Source organism: Rattus norvegicus, chromosome 3 (assembly GCF_036323735.1).
Source record: "Rattus norvegicus strain BN/NHsdMcwi chromosome 3, GRCr8, whole genome shotgun sequence".
Taxonomy (NCBI): domain Eukaryota; kingdom Metazoa; phylum Chordata; class Mammalia; order Rodentia; family Muridae; genus Rattus; species Rattus norvegicus.
The window spans coordinates 138,313,745-138,338,488 of NC_086021.1; the positions used below are offsets into that span (position 1 = coordinate 138,313,745).

General features: G+C 46.7%; 1 protein-coding gene across 2 annotated transcripts; it reads right to left on the reverse strand.

Annotated features, from left to right (window-relative positions):
- Window positions 1-1,261: 1,261 nt before the first annotated feature.
- Window positions 1,262-22,947, reverse strand: Ddrgk1 (DDRGK domain containing 1). 2 transcript variants are annotated; one of them, XM_039104581.2, is made up of 9 exons: window positions 21,502-22,947; window positions 20,328-20,534; window positions 18,897-19,009; window positions 18,558-18,659; window positions 15,376-15,498; window positions 15,034-15,072; window positions 11,955-12,011; window positions 11,490-11,538; window positions 1,262-2,642 (listed from the first exon to the last, which is right to left on the reverse strand). In XM_039104581.2, exons 1-9 carry the CDS (start codon window positions 21,662-21,664, stop codon window positions 2,539-2,541), a joined length of 957 nt encoding a protein of 318 aa, XP_038960509.1. In that variant the 5' UTR covers window positions 21,665-22,947; the 3' UTR covers window positions 1,262-2,538. The 2 variants fall into 2 exon arrangements, with proteins under 2 accessions (XP_038960509.1, NP_001099982.1); NM_001106512.1 differs by lacking the exon at window positions 1,262-2,642 and adding an exon at window positions 10,770-11,131 and having other exon boundaries at window positions 21,502-22,022.
- Between the last annotated feature and the right edge of the window lie 1,797 nt (window positions 22,948-24,744).

Below are 24,744 nucleotides of genomic sequence, written 5' to 3' on the forward strand. Positions count from 1 at the left end.
CCGCCTGCCCAGCAGGCTGGGTAGCAGACACTCGGCCTCAGTCCCCGTTAACCACAGTACCAAATTCTTAGGGTCAGCCCCCAATTTCTGTCCTCCAACAAACCCAACAAGTCCCTACTCTCTTTGAACTCCATATCTGAATGTATGAGCCCTGTGGTTTACGGACAACCCGGCTTGGACTCTAGATTCAACTCCTGCACCAGCTATTCCCGGTGCAGCAGACTTCCTAATTCCTTCAAATCTGGAGCTGGACAGATGGCTCAGTGGTCAAGAGCACTGGCTGTTCTTCCACAGAACCCGGGTTTAATTCGCAGCATCCATATGCTGACTAGTTCCGAAGGATCCGACATCTTCTGCCCTCCACGGGTGCTGCACAAATATATGGTCCAAACAACCATAAACGGAATTAAAAAAAAAAATTAAGGGGGAAAATAAAGCAAAAAACCCTGAAGAGTCTTCAAACCTACAAGATGTGGGAGTGTGAAGGCACCTTTAGCTATGATCTCGCTGGAAGCAAGAGCCAATAAATTGACCAATTTAAAACTTGTCGCTACAGGAAATTTGTACTTTATACCTTGTGCCCCATGCCTGCTGTAAAACTAACAATCCCCACCCCAGAAAGAGATTGGGTTAAAGACTTCATCTTGACTCAGATCCACACCTTGGCAAGTGCATGTGGCATGCACTACAGGGGTTGCCAACCATCCAGAAAAACTTCCTGAAGGAAGCAGTCAGTCTTCAACTGTGACCTTGGTCTGATCAGTTTGAGAGAGCAAGGTAGGCCCACGCTTCAGCCTTAGCAAATGGCTGGCGGTTTTTTTTTTTTTTTCTTTTTTCTTTTCTTTTTTTTTCGGAGTTGGGGACTGAACCCAGGGCCTTGCACTTGTTAAGCAAGCGCTCTATCACTGAGCTAAATCCCCAACCCCAGCTGGCGGTTTTAATACCTGAAGAGTTTAGCCTTCCTATGACATAGGATAGATTTTCAATTTTTTTTTTTTTGCTTTTTTCCACAACTGTTTTTATTTTCTGTAGTGATTTTAATAAATTCTGTTTCCAGTTCTAATGATTGCCTTTAAATGTATTAAGTAAATGCCTTTAATCCCAGAACTTGAAAGGCAGAGGCAGGATCTCTGAGATGGAGGTCAGCCTGGTCTACAGATTGAGTTCCAGGATAGCCAGGGTTACACAGAGAAATACTGTCTCAAAAAACAAAAACCAAACCAACCAACCAAACAACCCCCCCCAAAAAAAACCAACCAAAGAATCCAAATGAAGTATATTAAATAAACTAAGAACTTATTTTGACAAATCATTTATATATTCTAGAAATCTGTGAACGGAGTGTCATGGAACTTGTGGTGATCACCCTGGTTTGTGGCCACCATATCACAAGATAAATTCCTTTCCTTAAGTCAGAGAGGTAATGTGTCAGCCTTGCTTTAAACAGGTAAGTCCAGCTTTGCTACTCTTTTAAGTGAGAAGAGAGAATGGGATATGGGAAGAATCCTCGAGACATTTTCTTTCTCCTCTTCCTCTTCTTTTCTGAGGCAGGTCTCTCCACAGAGCCCTGGCTGTATGGGACCTCACCATCTAGACCGGGTTTGCCTCCTACTTAGAGAGACCTGACAGCTTCTGCCTCCTGAGTACTGGGGTTAGAGATCCATGCTACTATGCCAGGCCAGAGAAAGTTTTGATTGGCCCACAACAGCATGTCATTCAAGGAGTTATTGTGAGGGGTTTTGTTTGTTTAAAGACTGGGTCTCACTAGGTAGCTCTGGATGGCTGGCTGTCCTTGGAGTTCTCTGTGTACTACTTACCGTGGGCCTGAGATCACAGATCCCTTGTCTCTGCCTGGGGAGTGCTGGGTGAGGAGGGCGTAGATCAGGGCAGAGTGTAAACCTAGCATGAGTGAGACCCTGGGCTCCATCCAGCACTATGCACATCCATTTAGGCTGGCTTTGGCTTCTGCCGACTGTTTACCTGGTCTCGTGTTAGTGCCAGGATTTCCACTCTGCTTTTTCTATTCCTTCTTTGGCCCCTTCTGTCACATGACTGGCTTCTGACAGTTCTCAGCATCTGACCTAAGTGAAATGCTTTCAGACTGTGTTCACAGAACTCTTCCTATCTTCCATCTTTAGCCCCTTGTCCTCTCACTGGACATGGCAGCAGAGCTGGGCTTCTCTGTGGAAAGCAGACACTTTACTACTTTTAGAAAGTAGCACTATTTGTTAATTTTCTAGAAACAAAGGATGCCTTTTCAAAGCCACAATACATTCCTGTCACTTTGTGAATAGATTTTAGGGTCCCACCAAAACTGTTGCATTCAGTGACTGTTGTCAAAAGTGCCTGTATCCTGAGGAAGCAGGTGAAGCTTTTCTTAGCCATCACAGATTCAATCTTCTTCAGCGTCTCCACAAAGACATTTACTCTGCTCATTTCATCCCTGTTGGCCCGTTCTATTACTCCTCTGTCTTCAATTTAAATTATTCTCCTTACAGTTCTCTGTTCCCATTTCATGGGGAATGTGGTTTTGTCTCTTCAGAGTAATACTGTCAAGGAAATGGGGTTATCCCAGCACTCAGGTGGTTGACGCATGAAGATTGCTGAGAGTTTGAGGCCAGCCTGGGCTACAGCATAAAAACCTGCTTCAAAAGAAAGAAGAAAAGGAGAAAAAGAAGTCATTCATAGCTGTGTGGTAGCATATGCTTGTCCCAGATATTCTGGGGCTGAAGAGATGGCAGTTAGGAGAACCAGCCAGCTACTCTTCCAGGAGACTCTCGAGGTTCAAGCCCCTGCACCTACGGGGCAGCTCACAGCCACCTAGAACTTCCATCGTAGGTCCAACACCCTCTCTGGCCTCCCAAGGCACAAGTAGCACATGCAGTGCATAGACATACATGCAAGCCAAACACCCATCCACTTTAGAAAAACAAAAAAACCCCAAACCACAAAAGGAATCACATATCTGTAACCCCAGCACCGGGCACTGGGGAAAGAGAGGCAAGAAAACTGCCACAATGCCAGCCTGGGGTACATAATGAGTGTCAGATGAGCTACACAGAGAAATGGTAGCTAAAAAAGTAATAAAACAAAAGAAAACCCAACACCTAATGTTTGTGTAGGGGTGCTCTTCAAGTGTATACCTGGCACTTGGAGCTGAGACAGGCAGACCAAAGTTCAAGGGTATCATAGGTTATAGAATGAGTTCTAGCTTAGCCTGGGCTACAAGGTGAGATACTGTTTCCAAACAAACAAATTGCCTTTAAATTACCCAAGCCAGGCATGGTAGTTCAGACCTGTAACCCCAGCTCTTGTGAAGCTGAAGCAGGATTACTGTGTGTTCAAGGCCAAGGTGGGATTCTTCATTAGGGTTTTACTGCTGTGAACAGACACCATGACCAAGGCAACTCTTATAAGGACAGCATTTAATTGGAGCTGGCTTACAGGTTCAGAGGTTCAGTCCATTATCAAGGCAGGAACATGGCAGCATCCAGGCAAGCAGGCATAGTGCAGGAGGAGCTGAGAGTACCACCTCTTGTTCTGAAGGCAGCTAGAAGACTGGCTTCCAGTCAACTAAGATGAGGGTCTTAAGGCCCATGCCCACAGTGACACGCCTACTCCAATAAGGCCACACCTCCTAATAGTGCCGCTCCCTGGGCCAAGCATATTCAAACCATCACACTGGGATACATACTTTCAGGCCAGCCTGAACTAGAGAGTGAGATCCTAGGAAGGGTGGAGAGGAACTCTTAATTTATCACAGCTTATACTAAGACTCCAGATTATGTACTACCTTGGCTTTGGTAAAATCACAGCTTACATGGTCTAAGCACAAGTTGCCCTCCTACTTTGAATGTGTGAATAAATCCCTCAAGCTTTGTACCAAGTAGAGCAGGTGCAACTCCAGTGCAGCTTTGCCTGGCTTGTACTTCTTCCACTGAACTGTGGTCATATTTAATAAACACATGCTATCAACCTCAGTTGTCTAGAGCCAGGTGGCCTGTTTGGCAGCTCCTGTAACTGTAGGCTTGGGGATCCCTCTCTTAGCAATGGGATAAAGAAGAGTCATTAAAAACAAACATCGAAAGTGACTGAAAAAGAACAGAATGAAGAAAGAATAAAGAAAGGAAGGGAGACAGAGGAAGAAGGAGGATAGAAGAAAGGGAGGAAGGGTAGAATGAAGGAGAGAAGGGAGGGAGGGAGGGAGGGAGGGAGGGAGGGAGGAAGGAAGGAAGGAAGGAAGGAAGGAAGGAAGGAGAAAAGACTGATGATATTGGCCTTTATCCCAGCACTCTTTGGAGGCAGAGGCAGGTGGATTTCTCTGAGTTCTATTCATGGAGTTTCAGGCCAGCCAGGGCTATGCAGTGAGATCTTTAAAAAACAAAACAAAACAAAACAAAAAAACCCAAAAAAAACCCACCACCACCACCACCAACAAAAAACAACACTGATATGTCCAGGCAGTGTCAGAGTAAGGCAGATAGATTTCTGAGTTGAAAGCCAGCGTGGTCTACAGATCTAGTTCTAGGATAGCCAGGACTAAACATAGAAAACCCAGTCTACAACAAAGTTAACAAGCAAAGAGAGAAAAATAGGAGGGAAACTAACTAGACTACAGAAATTGGCTAGAGAATGACATAAGTGGTTTTGCAGATGTAGGTGGACAACCAGAAGACTAGTTCTTGAAAGGAACTGAGTCCTACCCTGTAAACCCTATACTGGAATTCTAATAAATCTGTTGGGCTGATAACTCAGTGCTTACATGGAAGTCCTGGGTTTGAGCTCTCCCATGATATAAAACTGAGCAGATGGTACACACCTGTACTTGTGAGTTAAGCAAGAGGATCAGAAGTTCAGTATCATCCTCGCTTACAGACAGAACTCAAGGTTAGCCTGAGATTCAAGAGAACCTGTATCAAAGTAACTATACACATAACTATACACTGTATTGTATATTGTACAGTGTAACTATACACTGTGTTGTTCCTCAGTACTAGGCTCTGTAAGATGTTACGGCAGCACTGGAAAGCAGACACAGAAGGATGATCATTGAAGAATCGTGAATAAAATCACAACCCAAATGTCCCGTGGAGCAGAAAACTTTCAGCTTCAAAGAGGAATGTGGGGCTGCTTTTGTGGGAGAACTGTGCCTCTGAACACCAAACTGTGGTGGATGATGACCTTAACGCACTTTTAGTTTCGATGTTTGTATAAAGCTGGAGTTTGTATGTGTGGTTTGTATGTGTGGATGTCTGGCAAACATCAGACCTTCCCTGACTGCCTTCCACCTTGCTCACTCTCCACCTTGTGTTTTGAAACAAGGTCTTTCCCTAAAGCTGTAGCTCATGGGCCAGACTTACCGGCCAGCGCCTTACGCCAGGGTCTGTGCAGGCCATCTTCCTCGCACACACATCCCGATTACAGACATACTCTGGTGCTCGGCATTGATATTGGTGCCCACTGTGTACTTTACCCATTGAGTCACCTTCCCAGCTCCTGTTTTAAAACACTTTAAGACAGGGTTTCTCTGTGTAGCCTGAATGTCCTTGAAATTGCTTTGTAGACCAGGCTGGCCTTGAACTCAGAGATCTACTGCCTCTGCTTGAAAGTGCTGGGATTAAAGAGATGTGCCAAAACTTTTTTTTTTAAACAGCAGTGTTTACTTAATAAGGAAAGCCCTTTGAAATTGGACCAAATACTTATGGAAATGACCTGTAAAGGTCCTTAAGATGACAGAGACCAATATAAAAAATATAACTGAAATGGTTATGATCCAAGTATGATGAGATTGTTATATAACTGATTCCATGTCCACACAGTCTATGAAAACCAAGAGGTAAAGAAAAATGTAAAACTATATTCATGACTGTATTCTTATCACTTTTTAACTAATTGCATGCCTCACCCAAAGAAGATAGTTTACATTGGTGTTTTGCCTCCATATATGTCTGTGTGAGGGTGTCAGATCCCCTTAATTACAAACAGTTGTCAACTGCCATGTGGGCACTGAGATTTGAGCCTGGGTTATTAGGAAACCCAGTCAGTGCTCTTAACCACTAAGCCATTTCTCCAGCCCCCAAAGTAGACAGTCTGTTTATACTTGGGAACATAAAAGTATAACATTCGATGTTGGTTTTGTTTTGGGAGCGATGGCTCACACCTCTGATCTCGAGCACTGGCAGACACAAGTAGGTTCTCTGTGAGCTCCAAGCCAGCCTAGTCTACATAGAGAGTTCTAGGTTTGCCAAGGCTACGCAGTGAGACTTTGTCTCTAAATAAATAATAAAACAATAAAATAGTCGATGAGTTCGATCATAATAATAAGGAGCCACCTATACTGAATTACTGTAAACTTCCTTCAAGATACAAAGTAAAAAGAAATATTGATATTGATATTGATCACTACCCTAAGTAAACTGTCTGTACTCCTGTTTGTGAAGTAGAGGTTTTTCTGTCTTGTGTTGAAGAAAAGTCTCTAGTTCCCGCACTGGCTAGAGCCTGCTGGGTAGCCAAGGAGAGCTGTGAGCTCCTCGCTATGGGGCTCCTCCCATGTGCTGGGGTTACAGAGACTCAACTGATCTCATGGAAGTATGCAGACTTAAAAAACAAAAACAAAACAACAACAACAACAACAAAAACCCAGCTCTTATTTTTGTAATAGCAAGAACAACTAATCCAGCTCAGAGTTTCCAAACACTTGTTTCACATACTTAATACACATACTTGGTGATGACCCAATGAAACTTTTATTATCTGCCTCTGTCTCTCACTTTGCCATGCCAGTGTCTCTTCTCCTGAGCTGTCGCCACCCAGCAGGGACAGTTACTGAGTTGTGGAAACAACTTCCTGATGATTATGGGCAGTATGCTCAACATCTCACTTATGGATTTGTATTTGTTACTCCAGCCTATTTTGATATGAGATAATATACACCAAATAGAAGGACATTAAGGCAGCCAGGCAGGACAGGCAAGATCAACATGGCCACTGTGTTGTTTTGAATAAAATCAGCTCTGACAGGATCATATATTTGTAATATCAGCGATTAGGCATGGCCTTGTTGGAGGAGGTATGTTACCCCAGGCCCAGTGTCTGCCTGCCTGTCTGCCTGCCTGTCTGCCTGCCTGCCTGCCTGTCTCTGCCTGTCTCTGACTGATGACTACCATTAAGGATGTGGAGTTCTCAACTACTCCTCCAGTGCCTTCCTGCCTGTTACCATGCTCCACACCGTGATGATAAGGGACTAAATCTCTGAACCTGTGAGCCAGCCCCCAGTGAAATGCTTTCCTTTACACAAGTTGTCTTGGTCATGGTGTCTCTTCACACAGCAATATAAAAGTTAACTAAGGCAGCCAGTTTACATAGTGATTCCAGGGATAGGAAGACTAGACAGACAGAATGAACAAGCATAAAGGGCTAGGATGGACCTAAGCACAGTGCTTGCCTGCATGCACAAGGCTTTGGGTTCAATCCCTAGCACCACATAAACTAGACATGGTAGCACATGCCTCTAATCCCAGCACTTTCATGGAAATAGAAGGATCAAGGTCATCCTAAGTTATACAGTAAGTTCAGAGCCTGCCTAGGACATGAGTGATCCTGTTTCAAAAAACAGACAGGGCTGAAGAAATGGCTCAGTAGTTAAGAGCACTTCCTGCTCTTCTGGAGGACCTGGGTTTAGTTCCTAGCACTCACTGGGTGGTTCACAATCGCTTATAACTCTAGCTCCTATGATCTGACACCTTCATGGATACTTACAACCAGATGTTCCCCCACCCCCCCACACACTATAGCTTTAAACAAACAAGTAATAGGGCCGGAGAGATTGCTTGGTGATTAGGAGCACTGCTATTTTTGAAGAAGCCCTAAGTTCAGTTCCCAGCACCCATATCTGGCAACTCACAAATGCCTCATACCCCAAGGGATATCACTGGCCTCCTTAAGTATGACAGACAGACAGATAGACAGGCAGGCAGGCAGACAGACAGACACACCCACCACACAACATGGCCAATATAGTGGCTCAAACCTTCAATCCTAACACCCAGGAGGCTGAGTACTGCATTTGGTCACACTGGCAAAGTACCTGTTTAGTATACTGAAGGCATCAAGTTTGATATCCATCATCAAATGAAAAGCAACCAATGAAGCATACACACTCACACCATTTATGTACAACACATAACACTTACCTAGGTACTCATTCTTGGCCCTGTACTTGATATGAAAGGAACAAGGCTCTTTAGAACACCTTTTATCTCTTCTCTCTCAATTTAGGTGTTGGAGATAAAATGCAGGGCCTCACATTGAAGTACTCTAATACTGAATTACACTTTCACATCTATAGGTCAAAGATCTGTTCGTGGGGCCAGGTATAGTAGTGTACAATGTTCCAGTGTTTGGAAGTCAGAGACAGGAACTTTGAGAGTTCAAGGCCAGCTTAGGCTGGATCTTAGTAAGATCCTGCTTTTAAAAAGACAATAATTAGATTTGTTGATTGACTGTAAGATCAAGCCACCATTGGGGTGCTGAAACCCTAACTACCATTGGACCAGCCCTGAAATACAATAGACAAAAAGCACTACACACCAGAACGTGGTAAGTAATGTACTGTGAAATGTTTGCTTCAGCTGCTTTTAAGATTTGCTTGAGTTACGTGATAACCTATCCAGAAACAGAAGCAAGTGTTTAAAATATTTCTATATTAACTTTGTGTGTGGTGCTAGAAATCAAACATGAGACTCGATATGAGCTGTACTCACAGCCCTGAGAATTTTTAATTAAATACTTACAAATCTTAAATGTTTAATATTTAAAAATTAGTAGCTTGCTTAGCCTGACTATTCTGGAACTCAGTATTATAGACCAGGCTGGCCTCAAACTCAGAGATCCTTGGCTCTGCCTCCTGAGTGTGGGAATCAAGGTGTGAGTCACCAGACCACTTTATCTTCATGTTTTAGCTGACTAGTTGTGAAAGCAATTTGTACATGTTTAGTAAACTGCTAGCTACTTACTATCTAATGAACTGTTCGTTTAATATGTTTATTACATTAACAGATTAAGTACTAATAATGTACATAATGTACAAAAGATTATATGCCGTGGTTAGTGGGTCTGGAGAGATGGTTCAGTGGGGGAAAGCACTGGATGCTCTTCCAGACAGATTGAGTTTGATTCCTAGAATCCAAATGGCAGATCATAATTGTTTGGATGGAATTCTAGCTCCAGGGGATTCAGTGGTTTCCACGGGCATTACATGTTTGTGGTACAAAAAAACCATGCGCGCACGCACACACACATGCAGGTTATAGGTCTTTTCTTTCACATCAAGCCTTTGAGACATCACCAATCACTGAAGGCTGGGACCAGGAGCATGGCAGCATATACCTATAAACCTGGCACTGGACAGGCAGAGTCCAGAGCACTGAACTTGAGGGCTGTGCGACTACCACCTTACTGCAGGAGCCCTGGGACTACAGATGCATGACAACATTCCTGGCTTTAGAGGTGGGGTCAATAGGTTTGCATGGCTAGTGCTTTTACCTGGTGAACCATCTCCCTGGGCTTCATGAGTCCATGGGCTTTCAGCCTTGCTGTCCTTGGCAATCTCCTGCCGATGTACTCTGATGGTACCAAGATTCTGCCTAAACTAGCTTGTGTGTAGTCAGGCAGGGAAGTACTAAGAACCCCAAGGTGGATCTAATGTAACTAAGTAACCACTGATAGGGGACTCTATTGTCAACTATGCCTCTCCTACTGTCTCTTACTGTGGTCATCTGCTTTTCCTCCTGTCTTACAAAGACAAGGCTATAAATGGCCTTACCAACAATGCATGCAGTCCTTTTATTTTCCTTAGTCGCTGACTACAGTGGTGACTGTCTCAAAAAACAAACAAAGGAGGCTGTACATGGTAGCACATGCTTTTAAGTCTAGCACTTGGGAATCAGACATATCTCTGAGTTCAAGCCAGCTAGTGACATGTTGCCTCAACACACATACATATACCAAAGTAACAATCAAGGGGCTAGAGATATAGCTCAGGCAAGCCAGAGCACTTGGAAACCTCCTGGCGGTTTATAACCCTCTGTAACCCCAGTACCATGGGATCTCATGCCCTCTTCTGGACTCTGGAGGCATGCACATGGTGCACACAAATCCAAACAGGCAGAAACCCCACTCACATAAAATAATTTAAAAATGTGTCTCGTCCTCAGTACAGTATGATGCCCACAGCATGCACAGCCCACAGTAACTAGAGCAAATGACCCTACAAGAGTCACACATCTTCCGTCCCACACCCACTTCTGAGCATATGTTCCTCATATCCTGCAGTGGGTAGAATCACCCACACCAGCTAGAACTTTTCTTCATCTAGGATTCAGGACTGAGTTCATGTGATGTGCTGTCAGAACTGTAACAACCAGCCCACGTGGGCCATTTCCCTCTCCCTGGCTCATAAGCAGCTGGCCAGTCTTTCTTCCAGGGGCCTTCCTTTCAGAGGGACCTTTGTTTCCTGGTCTCTATCCTTGGCATTTCTCATTAACTCTTCTCCCCAGGGTTCTTAGCTCTACTTAGACTCCTGGGTCTATAAATAAGATGGTGAGATTTCCTTCACCAACTGGAGGAGATATGGCCTGAGAGACTCTCCAATATGCACTTTTCTCTACCGAAGAGAAGGGACTCATCTAAGGAGATGGGCTTGCAGGGCACAAATACATTAATGTGTTAAACGGTTTCTTGTGGAAACATGAATGGGACTTCTGGCACCTCTAAGATAAAGCGAGGTCTAGATTTTATCTGTTTATCTGAGGCCCCAGGTGAGGCCTTCTACACACAAGAGGCTGAGCAGTATTCACAGGCCTTTAATGCACAACTTCCTGGTCATACTCCATCCCTGCCCCAAGCTGGCAGGGAAGGATGAAGACGCATGTAGGCCACAGGATACACTCAAGGAGGGACTGGAGTCAGACTGAAGCCTGGGCAGGGAGGTCCTGGCCCCAGGAGATGAGGGAGTTGCTGGCTTGGGCAAGCTCAGTGATGGACACCCGGCCCCGCTGTCGGATGAAACTGGCCACAGCAGCCAGTTCCTCTGGGGTTATGTAGATGAACTTGCCCCGGTCGTCAATCACACCTGTGGGGATATGCGCGTAGTAGGACTGAGTCCTCCCCGGCTTTCCCTAACTAACCTGAAAATTCCCCTCAATTCCTTTATAACTGATTTAGAGCCTTTCAGTTCTCCTGTCGGCCTTCCTGGGTACATCAAAGCCCATGTGGGTGAGTCATACAAATCCTTTCTTCCCATTCCTCACTCCAAAGCTAGGTGGAGGCGTCTGTTTCCCTTGTGACCAAGTTCAATTCCTCGGTGTCCCTCACTGCATATCCCTCCCAACTGGAGAAGTCAGGCTACGTTTGGAACAAGTCTGCAGTCTCTGCGCTCTCTCAGCCCCATAGGCCAGGGCTGTCTGTAGGCTTGGCCCTCATTCTCTCACCTGTTAGAGTCCCCTCCGTCAGCAGGTCCTGGATGCGGTTTATGGCATCCTGTGAGGAAAGCAAGTCTCTGAGTTTGTTTTGTGGTTCCCACGCCCACAGACCCACCACCTCTCCTCTCCCTAGCATGTTGTTCCTGCCATGACTGCTCCACCTAGGAGGGAGTCTTGACTGAAGGGGCTCTGATCGTGGGATCTGCCAACCCCCTGATGGAAACTCTCTTCCAGCCAGAAAAGGAACAATGGAGATGCCTCATTGCAAAACAATCTTTTACAAGAGTAACTAGATTTGGGCTGCGCTGGGCACAGGGCAGGCTAAAATATGGCACTTGACTTTCCTTTTTCTTTCCTGTTCTTTTCATCTCTGTAGAGATGCTGGATTCCTGGAGTGCAAAGAAATCCCTACGGTTTGTTCACTCTTGGCTGGGGACTGTGAAGGGTGTCATGACTTACTGTCTTCAGGTTTACCTGAGTCCTTAGGCCCATCTGGAAAGCCAGGTCTTCCAAAAGCACAACCTTGGACTGCTATAGATAAAAGGAAGAGGAGGGAAGGAGGCTGAGACCACTTGGCCAGCTCTGTGCTGGTGAGCTATCTTTAAAAACAAGGTGGATGGCACCTAAGAAATGGCACGCAAAGCTGCCTTCTAGCTTCTACATTCATGCACACACACATACACCATTTCTTTAAACTAACATTTTCTAATTTGTGTGTGTGTGTGTGTGTGTGTGTGTGTGTGTGTGTGTGTGCGCGCGCGCACATGTGCAACCACACTCATGTAGAGAGGTCAGAGGACAACCCAATCACCATGTGAATCCTAGGGATTGAACTCAGTGCTTAAGGTTTGACGACAAGCACCACCTACACCTGCTGAGCCATCTTGCCAGCCCAAAAGTTGATCTTTTGTTTTTAAGCTTTATAATATAGAAAATGGTAACCTAAGCCAGGAGTTGTGGTACATATCTGTAACCTCAGTATTTGGCAGGTAGAGACAGAAAGGTCAGGAGTTCAAGACCATACATTCGCTCACAGGAAAGGTAAAGAAGAGCCAGTTCCTACCTCTGAGCTAAAACACAGTAACTCAGACCCGATGATAACAGGCCAGGGGTCTTTCACAAGGCCCAGAGACTTATTCCTCTCTTGTATTTGCTTCCCCACTTCAGCCTAGATCTGCACAGTCTTGATAGGGGTACATCTCTTTTCCCTCAGCCTCGTCACACTGTCTGAGGCACACCCCTCTTCACCTGGAAGGGCCAAATAATTATCACTAGGGCTGGCAACATGACTGTCAGTCAAGTGCTTGTGTGCATCAAGGACTTGAGTCAAATCCCCAGAACTCACAAGATGATGGGTATGGCTAGAAGTGGCAGTGCCCACACTAAGGAGGTGGAGGCAAATGGATCGCTGAGAGCTCAAGACTAGCCTGGTCTACAGAGTGAGACCTTGTCTCAAAAACGAGCAACCACACAAGCAGGCAGCTGGGTGTAGTAGCATCGTGCACTTAGAACCTCACTGCTGGAAAGGCAAACAAGTAGTTTATTAGGGCTCACTGGCCAGCTAGGGTAGCCTACATGGTTGAGTTCCAGGCCAGTGAGACAAAGTACATCACTCTCCTCTTTGGAAGAAAAAAAAAAGGTGGGCAGTACCCGAAACAAACGATACCTGAAGTCCCCTAAACATGTATGTATCTCCATACACAAGCCAGCTCACAGGAGCACCCACACAGACACAAACACACACAAAGTAGCTCCACGAACAGTGAAAAGTGCTTTCTCTATGCAGTCCTGGGCTGTGTTTCATGAGCTGCTCTTGCACCCTCAGTTGAAACTTTAGCTCCCGGCAGCTCAAGGAGTCACAGCTGGGTCCACGCATGCATCTGCCCCCACCTTTGCCACATATAGCATACGATTTGAGAGAAGGCGGTCCTTTGCATTTCTGTGAATCTTCCACAGCAAATGAGCTGGGGGAGTAATGACATGGTGACACCTCCTCAGCTACATATGGCATGTGACTTGTTGGAATGCCAAACCGTATGTGCAAGCAGGGGTGCGGGTTGGGGTGGGAGGGTTGGGAAGGAAACAATCAAGAGGCAGTTGGGCCAGCGAGTGGGCAAGCGCAAAATGATCTGGCCAGCAGCTTCTACCTGTGAAACAAACCAGGCGCTACGTTCTTAGCAGTCCCTCTCAGAGCAGAACCAGAGTCACTTCCTGTGCTACTCGGTTCCTGAGGATCTGGCCTGAGTCACTGCTAGAGTCAGAGTGTATTTGCACAGACAGACACACCTAGCTATGGTAGAAAGTGGAACAGACATCCTTACTGCTCATATGACCTGAGTTGTGTGCAGAAACCTTCCTCTGGTTCTGAAATTGTGTCTAAAAGGTCAGATCCCTTGGGGTGAGGAAGGTGGATAATGTAAGTTTCAGAAGTCCTCTTCCTTCCTCCAAGATGGTAGCTTCAAGAGTTTGGAAAACACCAAGAATAGAATCTCCAGGGAGCCCCCAAAAGCAATAGCTAGAACTACCTGGGAACTTTCTTGTGGCCCTGTAGAAATGAGGACAACACTGAAGCTGACGCTAAACTCCACCTGGGAGGCCTCATGAAGGAAGTATTTTAGACCCATGCTGCTTTCCACTGTGTAGTAGGGACAGCAAGTCAACAACAGGACGTGTGAAAAATTCTGCTCAGAGCAGTGTGCCAGGGTGGAGTGTGGGCTTCATCAAAGGGGAACGCTCAGAACCTAAGGGAAAAGGACCCTTGGAAGATGCTATGGCTTCTCCCTCTTAGGGATTCTGGGCCCCAAACACGAGCCCAGCCCCTCACTGCTGCTGGGAGATATCTAAGCCCTGCTCTCTTTTAGGAGAGGTGGGGGAGGATTATGCAAGCCCCAGCTTCTTGGCAGCCCCTGATACCACCCCCAGTATCGCCCCCGCTCCCTCTGCACTCCTTCCCTCAGCTGCCTCTGCACCTCTGAGCTGCACTTGAAAACCTCTCCCCTTCTCCCATCCTTTGTGGGAGACAAGTTGCTTAGCAGCAAAGCGGATCAGGATGTGCTTATGCAACCCAGAGCAGCATCAGGGCAGCCTGTGGAGTGGCTGTGGATGGAGGGACACTGCTGACTGCTCAGGGGTACAACGGAAACACCATCCTACTTCTTCTCAAAGGCCCAAGCTCACAGTCAGGACCACAGAGCACGGGACACTGTTCCAATTCAGTGGAACCTCAGCGTGACAGAACTGATAGAAAACACATGTGAATTGACTTCAAAACATGATGACTCACTGAGCGTGGGGTCTGAAGAGCAGAGGGACTGTCAATCATGTATTAGGAAGCCATTGGAGGCTTGAGCCTCCCACACAGACCTCTGTCCTTTTCTACCTTCTAGGTCTGAAGAAAAGAGAATTTCTGGGCCAACCTTCTGGAACCCATGCCCACACTGAGCAAGACTGAATGAGACACCCTTGCTTGGACCTGAGAACATATACAAAATATACATAGACACGGGTGTACTCACGTGGCAGGAAAGATACCAGGATTCTCTCAGCCTCTTACCTTAATATAGTTGATGAATTCTGTCAGGAAGCTGTGAGACTAAATGGCAGAGAAAGCAGTGAGCACCACCCCTGGATAGAGACCTGCTCACCAGCAGGCTGCCTGCCTGCTGACTGTCTTGTGTTCCCACCCAAGGACCTGCTTTCACGAGAGGTGAAACCTCCCAGACTAAGGGATGACAGGACAAGGTTCTCTGCTGAGACCAAGGCTACAGTCACAAGGGCCTACATTTACTGGCACCCAACGAGCTTCTCAGTACACAGCCCCAAGTGTCTGAGGTGGTGTGGGTGGCCTAACACACACTACCCTCATGACATCGGCTTCCCCGGAGTATGGGCCCACCTGCTCCTCAGTCATGGTTTCACTAACACCTTCTTCTTCTACCACAAAGGCCTCCTTCAGTTTCAGGTACTCCTCGTGCTCCCGCCGGGCCTGCTCCTCCCGAGCCTTTCTCTCTTCCTCTTCCTGTGGACACAGAGAAAGAAGAGGCAGGTATTAGGGGCAGCTGCCCACTCACATGTGTTCTCATGTCTGCAGGACGCAAGATCATACAATCCAGAGACAGCGCTTCTTCAAGACTTTCACCCTTTTAAAGGCGGAGGCTCTCCTTACTGGCCCCATCATCACCCAGACCACACTGCCCTGACCCTTCCCCGTCCTCTTGCTCAGGAGATTAACTTAGGAAAAAGCCTTGAAAACCTTGCCACAACTTCTTCCTGGTCATGTCCAGGCAAGAACAAGCAGCTGATTCTACTCCCTCCCAGCTGGCATGTAGTCAGGCACTGTTACAGCCAGCCCACTGCAGTCTGGTTCCCAAGTCACCTGGGTAGAGTCTCACTGAAGACCTGTTCTGACTGTCTTGCTTGATGTGGGAGGATCTACCTTCTGGTAGCAGTTCAGATCAAAAGGGCAGGTCAGAAGGAGATTGTCCTGCTTTTTGTTCAACCAGTCTCTCTACTCACCTACCTCTCCCCATGGAGGCCAAAAGTGAATACCAGATCTGGAGCTGGGGTTGCAGTGTTTGAGTGCCACTTGATAAGGGTGCTGGGATGCAAACTCTGGTCCTCCAATGGAGCGGTGAGCCCTTACCCACTGACCCACCTCTCCACTTCCTAACTGTGACTTATTTCCACACAAGTGTGAGGAGATACATATGACATATTACATATTACACATACAGTAATAGTTAATAGTGAGCACTTTCCTGGAACTCTCTGACTCTGTATTCAATACTCAGTCCTGGGGGTAAACCCGGGACTAGCTCCAGATGAACACACGTTCATCCCAGGACTCCAAATGCAGGATAAGCAAAGCACAAGTTCAAGGCCAGCCTGTGATAGAGAGATATTTTGGCCTATTTCCACATAGTAAGACTTTGTCTCAAAAAATTAAATTAATTCAAAGTAAAAATCATAACACGGTGTGGTGGTCCCTTTGTCCTTGCACTTGGAAGTCAGAGGCAGGAGGATCTCTTTTGAGAGTGAGTTCTAGGACAGCCAAGGCTATACAAAGAAGCCCTGTCTAAAATAAAACAGAAACAACAACAACAACAAAAATAAATAAATAAATAAATAAATAAATAAATAAATAAATAAATAAATATCAGGGCTGGAGAGATGGCTCAATAGTTAAGAGCATTGGCTGTCCTTACATAGGACCCAGTTTGGTTGTCAGCACCCAAATGATGGTCCCTATTTTTTTAATCTAAAAGACAAATAAAATAAAAAATAAATAAAAACTAGCCAACCCAAATCAAGTTACAATCTACAAAGTAGTTTTCCAATATCCTTCAAAGCTAGTAAGGTGATAAACAAGGAAAACCTGACAATCAAACCCCACAGAGGCCAGGGAAGACATGACAAGTAACCAAAACACAGTACGTTAGATAAGACCCTGCAAAAGAAAAACACCTAGGCTGGACGGATAGTTAGAAGCACTGACTGCTCTTCCAGAGGACCTGGGTTTAATTCCCAGCACCACATGGGGGCTCACAACAGTCTCTAACAACAGCTGAAGGGGATCTGACACCTTCTTCTGGCCTCTGAGCATGTTTGCAGGTGAAGTAACCATACACACACAATAAAATTAAATTAAAAAATGTACTAGGGCTGGTGGGGATGCATGTAGCTCAGTTGGCAGGATTTTTGCCCATGAAGGTCTGGGTTCAATTCTTATCTAAACCAGGCATAGTGATGCACGCCTCTCCTCTCAGGACCTGGGACGTAGAATCAGGAGGAAAGGACATCACTGGCTACAGCAGTTCAAGTCCAATTTGCTGTCTCAATAAAAACGGAAGGAAGGAAGGGAGGAAGGAAGGAAGGATGGAAGGAGGGAGGGAGGGAGGGAGGGAGGGAGCTGAATAAAGTGTGTCACTTGATTTAAGGATGTGCTATCATTCTTGTGAGAACTGTACCAATATCTAAAAAGCCTAAAGCAGGGAGAAAGCCAGAACACTGAAGGTAAATTAGGCATGATGGCTCCTCAAAGGTGAAGAATGTTCTCTGTTCATGCCTCCTCTGCCATTTCTACAGTGCCCATCGTCAGGCTTTCTCCAGACATACAGAGTCCTTGTGTTTCATGTACCCTACATGTTTGCACTTCCCTTTTCCTGGAAACTTGGTTCCAGAACAAGCTGGCAAATAAGAATTCATTAACCATTTCTCGATGGTGGCTCCAGTTCTCTAGCACTGGTCCTATGCCAGGTCCCAGTGGAGTCACTATCTCCTAAGACTGCTGACGATCTCAGGGTCCCCAGGATCTAGAACTACCATACTTCTCTGTCTACTTTGCTCCTTGTTGCTTCCCTCAGGTCTGGATACCCTGACGACGCTCAAGAATCCTCAAATGTCTAGGTACCTGCAGCTCACGCTCACAAGAATCCCCAGCTCTGGGCTAGAAGAAACTCAGCACTTGAGAGCATTGGCCGCTCTCCAGAGGACTGGGGTTCTAATCCAGAACCCACCGGCAGCTCACAGCTGTTTGTAATTCCAGTTCTGATGACATCTTCCGGCCTCTATAGGCACCAGACACATACACAGTGCATAGACTACATGCAGGCAAAACACCCAGACACATAAAAGGCTTGTTTTGTCTTTTGAAGACAGGATCCCTTTACATAGGACTCGGAGATCGGCCTGCCTCTGACTCCCAAAGTGCTGGGATTAAAAGCCTGTACCTGGCTTTTTTTTACCCCCATACACATAAAATTGTGGGAAAAGAGAGAAAGAAAATCCTCAGTTCAAAGCCATGCTGCTTCTGCAGGTGATGTTTGAGGCAGGCCCTTGTGCTGGGTCCATGGCCCATCCTTTAGTTTTGGAGACAGGAGTTAGCTAGTTAGACCAGGCTGTCCTCCTGCCTCAGCTTCTCAAGTGCTGATTATAGCACCACACCCAGTGCCATGGTCTACCCTGTAACACTGAGGCCCTGGGAGCAAAGCTAGACAATGATGGGCCGGCCAACGTGTGTGTGTGTGTGTGTGTGTGTGTGTGTGTGTGTGTGTGTGTGTGTGTGTGTGTGTATCTTACCTTCTGTTCTTCCTTCAGGCGAAGCCGCTCCTCCTCCTTCTTCCATTCTGCCTCTCGTTGGGACTCTAGGCGTTTCCGCTCTTCACGTTCAGCCTCTTCTGCCTGCAGAGAGGTTTCTATAGCTCATTTCCCCTTCCTCTAGCTAGTCTGCCCAACCCCTATAGAGGCCAAAGAAAGCCATTGCCTGCGCAAGGACATGGGCTAAGACTGCAGGACACAAAGCCAGGGAGACAGCAAATACCAGCTCAGCACAAAAGGAACCCCAAGGGCCGTCTGTTGTGGGAACTAGAGACTGGGTCCTTTCCCACCCCCTGGAGCTATGCCCAGCCTCCTGCTTGCCTCACGCTGAGCCTTCCGAGCCTGTTTTTCCTCTAGCTTCCGTAGTTTCTTGGCTCCAATTTTCCCTGTTGGGTGAACTTCTGCCGGCTTCTCAACGCCTTCTTCCTCCTGGGCTGGGTATGGTCAGACAAAGACAATTTAAGTCCTAGGCAGAGAAGACTCATCCCACCCTGCACCTTGTCACCTTCTTCAAGGGGTAGGTGGGTGGGTAAGGGTGGTTTCTACCTGCCTCTGCTTTCCAGAAGCATCTACCATAAATGTGCATACACATACCAGTGTGAGAACATACACAATTATGTACTTGTGGGGTGGGAGTGTCGATTGGAAGGCCAAGGGGACAAATGAGACTTTAGATACTGCACAGCTGTAAGAAGATGTCAACACCTGAATGTTTGAGGCTCACAGGTGTCTAAACGTGCAGAAGTTCCTAATTTCGTCTCTGTACCAAACCTCCAGGGAAATTTATTCCTGCTATAAATCCAACATCCTGTATGTTCTAGTCAAGAAATGATGTGTGTCTTGGATTCTTCCTTAACAGAGCCAGACAGAAAAACTAACCCTAACCTCAGGACCACTCCAGGGCCAGCTGAAAATAACCCATATGCTGATGCCTGAGCCTTACTCAGAGTGTATCTGAGACAGGGCGGATGGTGGAGAGAGAGCCTCTTTGTTGTTGCTGGGTGCTGCTTTTGAAACAGCTCTATAAGCTGGGCTGGCCTGAAACTTCCCATGTCCTGCCTCTGCCTTCTGAGTGCGGGAATTATAAGCATGCACACATATCCACTAAAGGTCTGTTTTTAAGCCAAAGGGGCTATAATGATCCCAAGGGCTCAAGGCAAAAGCCCAATTTCCCCTGAATTCTCTTCTTCATACTGAAGCCAGATTTCAAGTACTAGAGAAGACACATTCTTGGGCTGGAGAGATGGCTCAACGGTTAAGAGCACCCGACTACTCTTCCAGAGGTCCTGAGTTCAATTCCCAGCAACCACATGGTGGCTCACAACCATCTGTAAAGAGATCTAATGCCCTCTTCTGGTGTATCTGAAGACAGCTACAGTGTACTTATATATAATAAATGAATAAATCTTAAAAAAAAAAAAGAAGACACATTCTTTCCCACAATCATAAGGACTTTGTAAGACTCCCTGTATCTGGTGCGGAGGTAAAGATCAACAGAAATGTCTCTATTTCTAAGCACTTATTCTACGGTTACAGCTAATCCCACTGAACCAAGATGAGGGAAGAGGTGCCCAATAGGATAGGGATTGGGCTAAGACATGCTGATTTCGGGGACCAAAGCCCAGGCCCAAGACCCCAGGCGCACACTAAATGCCCTTCCTACACTGGCTTCATGCTCCATGCTTGTATCTAGCCTGGGGGACCTCTAAACCCCTTTAATCCAGCCCCCTCCTGCAGGCTGGGCCCTCTCACCTGGAACAGCAGCTTCACCCTCGTTCTCATCCACTTCTTCCCAGGTCACTCGCTGGGCTCGACGCTGGGCCTGCAGACGGCTGCCCAGGTCCCTCCGACGCCGGGGCCTGCCTCCAGTTCTCTGCTCTTCAGACTCCTGGGGCCAAGACCGGGCTACCTGGCCTGCTCCTGTTCTCTCTTCCTCATTGTGCAGAGGTTCTCCATCAGCTTTGGGGAGGCAGGAACCACAACACTGTCAAGCAGCCCCTCCTCCCGATAGTGGAAGAACAGCATCTTGGGAGTCTCAACCTCCCCTGCTCACCCTCCTTCAGACTAGCGCTGCTCACGGCGCAAAGTCCCTGCCTAGGCTTGTCAAGGCATTCTTTTCACTCACACCTTGGTCTGATGCTCATTTCTCATTTCCTGCCTCCTTTAATACCTTCATCTTCTTGAACTCAACCCACTTTCTGGTGACCTCTTAGGATACTCTCACCCTGAGGTTTACAGATCTCACTCAACGCCCACTGCAAGATTACATTTACTTCTTGCCTAACGCTATGCTATGATCTTTATAGGGTACTCCAACCAGAGACTACATGTCACAGTCGGGGCTGAATCTTCCCTCCCTGGAAGACTTGTTGGCGATGAGCTTTACCTCAGCTTCTGTCTCCTCTGCCCCTGAGACACAGAGGTGCTCTGAAGTAGCTTATGGGGTCAGGCATCAGAGAGATATATAGAAACTCCTATGCATACATTAAACGTTAGTAAGGGGGGCTGTCAGGTTATCTGTTTGTGCCAGGCCAATGACCTGGCCTTCTAATCCTGGTGGAGGCGAGGCAAAGCAGCATGGGTACCATCTTTGGCGGGAGGGAGATGACTTCAGAGTTTCCTGGGTTGCCTAGCCTGTTAACTCCTGCTAAGCAGAACACATTGGGCAGGATTAGAAAACGGGCAGCCTCTCCTATTGGTGAGAGTAGAAAGGCAGGCTTGGTTCCTAGGTTGTGTCCCCAGCACTAATTCTGAATGTGTCCCTAGGCGCGTGCGCAAAGCTGTCACCGGCTAGCGCACGAGCTCCTCGTAAGCACAGGAAAAGGACGTCAGTGCATGCGCACAAGTCGCGATGCGACGGCCTACCAAAGCCCAGGAACTCTGAAAAAACGCATTCCTCCGACCCTGGGACGGCGGCACCTCCTACCTGCTGCTGCCCGACCCCGGCTGCGAGTCAGGAAGAGGATCAGGCCGATGAGCAAAACCGCCGCCACCAGATACACCCAGGGCCCCACCATGACAACAGACAGCCTAGCAGCAACGCCAGCGCGCCTGCGGGAACCGGATCGCCAGGCCCCGCCCACTACCATCTGCCCTGCCCAGCCGCTCGCTCGCTGAGTTCCGCCCCCACCCGGGGCTTGACTTAGGCCTCTGTGAACTCTGGAGACCCTGCTGACCCAAAGTGCCAGAGCTCGGGAAGTGGAAACCCGGAGACCAGCATTTCGAGGTCGTCTCTGGCTATAATGGCGACATGGAGGCTAGTCTGCAGTTGAGACTGCTGGCTGCTCTTCCAGTGGGTCAGGGTTCAGTTCTCAGCACCCACATAGTGGTTTACAACCTTCTGTGACTTCAATTCCAGGGGACTCCAAACCTTCTTCAGAACTCCTTGTACACCAAGCACGCACGTTGTACACAGATATGCGTGCCCGCAAAAACACTCATAGCTGTAAATTAAGTGTTTAAAGAGAAAAAGAAAGAAAAAAAAGAAGAAAAGAGTGGATGGATAAGTAAGGGTTTAAGCTGGGGTGGTAGTTTAGTAGTAGAACACTCATGGCCAAGGGCCTTAGTTTGATTAGAGCACTGAAAAATAACGTGTGTGCGAACATCTTAATACTTCAGCTTAGGTATTTATCACATTACTTTCTGTAGATTTCGAATATTTTGTAATTTGTGTCAGGCAGATGCTGTTCCAGTAAGCTTTATCTCTAGCACCTATGTTCTTCTGTATATTTGGAGATTTAATCCCATGTTCACTTGCAGACTAAGGCTTTGCTGGAATTTTGTCTCCACCCAGGTCCCTACTTTAGTTGTTGTTTGGTTTTGTTCTGAGACAGGGTCTCTGGTAGCCTACACTGGCTACCAGACTGAACATGGGTCTAAACCTCCATAAACATATGCGGACCAAGTACTAGAGGAGGTCAGAAGAGGAACCAACTTGGGTCCTCGGCAAGAGCAGTAAGCACTCAACCACAGAACCATCACTCCACCCGACACTAAAATTAAATCTAAAAAAGCAAAAATGGCAGGATGGATATAATAAAAACAGGTGTTAATAGTTACTGAAAGTTGGTTTGTGCATATTAAGGATTCATAATAACTTCCTAGGTTTTTTGTAAGTTTGAAAGGCAAAGCCTGGCGTGATGGTACGTGCCTTTACGAAGTGATCTTGAGTTCAAGACCAGCCTGGTCTACAGGGAGAGTTCCAGGACAGCCAGGACTATACCTATCTCAAAACAAACAAACAAACAAACAAAAAAAAAAAACAAAAACAAAAAGAAAGGAAAAAAGACCCAAGTATTTTGGCACATATTTTTATATTTCTGTCTATAACCACTGAAAAATACTTATTTTCCTAAATACTGATTTCAAATAATAAACCAATGATTTGTTCCTTACTAATACAAAGTTACCATTTGCAGATCAAACAATGCTGAGGTTCTGGGTAGAGGTAGCAGAGAACCCCAACAACTGCTTCCAGCTTCGTTGTGTGTGTGTCTGTCTATTCTTCAATCCTTCAATCCGCCCTAACCTGGGTTCTAGGAACCCAACCTCTCAGGATGTAGGATCTGGGGAATCATTGACTTAACTGCCCACTACATGGTATCTGTCAGTGCTTATATCCAAATCCGTGACAAGCTCCCCCTAGGGAGAGACTGGAGCTGAGACATGACATCCAAGAAGTCACCTTTGCTTTAAAAACCTCCTCTACCTCTTCTTTCTGAATTTCCCTTTAACTTTATGCGCCGTGCAGGAAGGGCCATGCCCCTCCGCCCAGCCTTTCCCAGTCAACTCTAATGAACCACAAGTCCTCAAAAAATAACAACACTGAGGGGCAGAGAAGGGCAAACTATCTCCAAAAGACACAATATACAGTAAAGCTTCCGAATTGCGTGACACACAATATTAAGGTCACTGAGCAAAGATTTGTGGAGAATATAAGCTCTGTGAGGACAGTTGTAGAGTTTAAAAAAAATTCATTAGTGGGCTGGGTATGTGGCCCAGTGTTTGCCTAAGTTCTATAAGTCCCTAAGTTGCATCTATATAACAATACCCAAGGCTATAAGAGGTCAATAACACTAAGCTAAACAACCAGGCTTGATTAGGATTCCACTGTGTGTGTGATTTGTGTGATTCCGGGGTCCAAGCCCAGGACCTTGGCCATACTATGCAAATGTTCTACCATCAAGCTGCATCCCTGTAATCATCCTGCTTTAGTCTCAGTGCTGGGATTACAAATGGCCACCATTTCTAGCTAGTACCCCGTACTTTTTAAAAAAAGATTTGTTTTTTTTTTTTTTTTTGGTTCTTTTTTTCGGAGCTGGGGACCGAACCCAGGGCCTTGCGCTTCCTAGGTAAGCGCTCTACCACTGAGCTAAATCCCCAGCCCCAAGATTTGTTTTTATATGTATGAATGTTTAGCTGCACGTGTGTGCACTGCATTCATTATATATGCCTGGTGCCTTCGGAGACCAGAAGAGGGCAATGTATTTCCAGGAACTAGAGTGACAGACAACTGAAAGCCATCATGTGGGTGCTGGGAACACAACTCTGGAAGAGCAGTCAGTGCACTTTAACCGCTGAGCCCTCTCTGCAGCTTGAGCTTACAACTTTGAGAGAACTTAAGTTTGGTTCCCAATATCCACACCAGGCAGCTCAAAAACACCGGTAACTCTAGTTCTAAGGGATGTGACGCCCTCTTCTTGCTTTAGCGGGCTCATGCACACACAGGGTAGGGCTAATAGGGTCACTCCAATCTTCCTTGTTATATTCCCAATGCAGATACTGAGAAGGAATGGAGAAGGGATAGGGTTAACTGGGCAAGAGAAAAGGAGTGGAAACACTAGCTCCCAGGGCTAACAGATAACGGATGGCTTGGTCGTGCTGTTTTAAGTTCCGCAATGAGGTTAGGATAGACACTCAGGCTTCGAGCCCTGTCTAGAAGATAGTCTTTGTTGACAAAGTTTGAGGTTCCCGAGGGGCGCACACCACACCCGACACGGGTCTGCAATTGGTCAGGGTGCGGCTTCTTGGCTCTCCGAGGGTTGTAGCAGAGGATCCGCGCGCTGAGAGACCTCTCCACTCCTCTGCGCGCGTCCCTAGAGCCTCAGGCAGCAGTCGCAGTGATTGGGCGTCTGCAGCGGCTTCCACCTCCGGGTTGAAGACAGCCGCG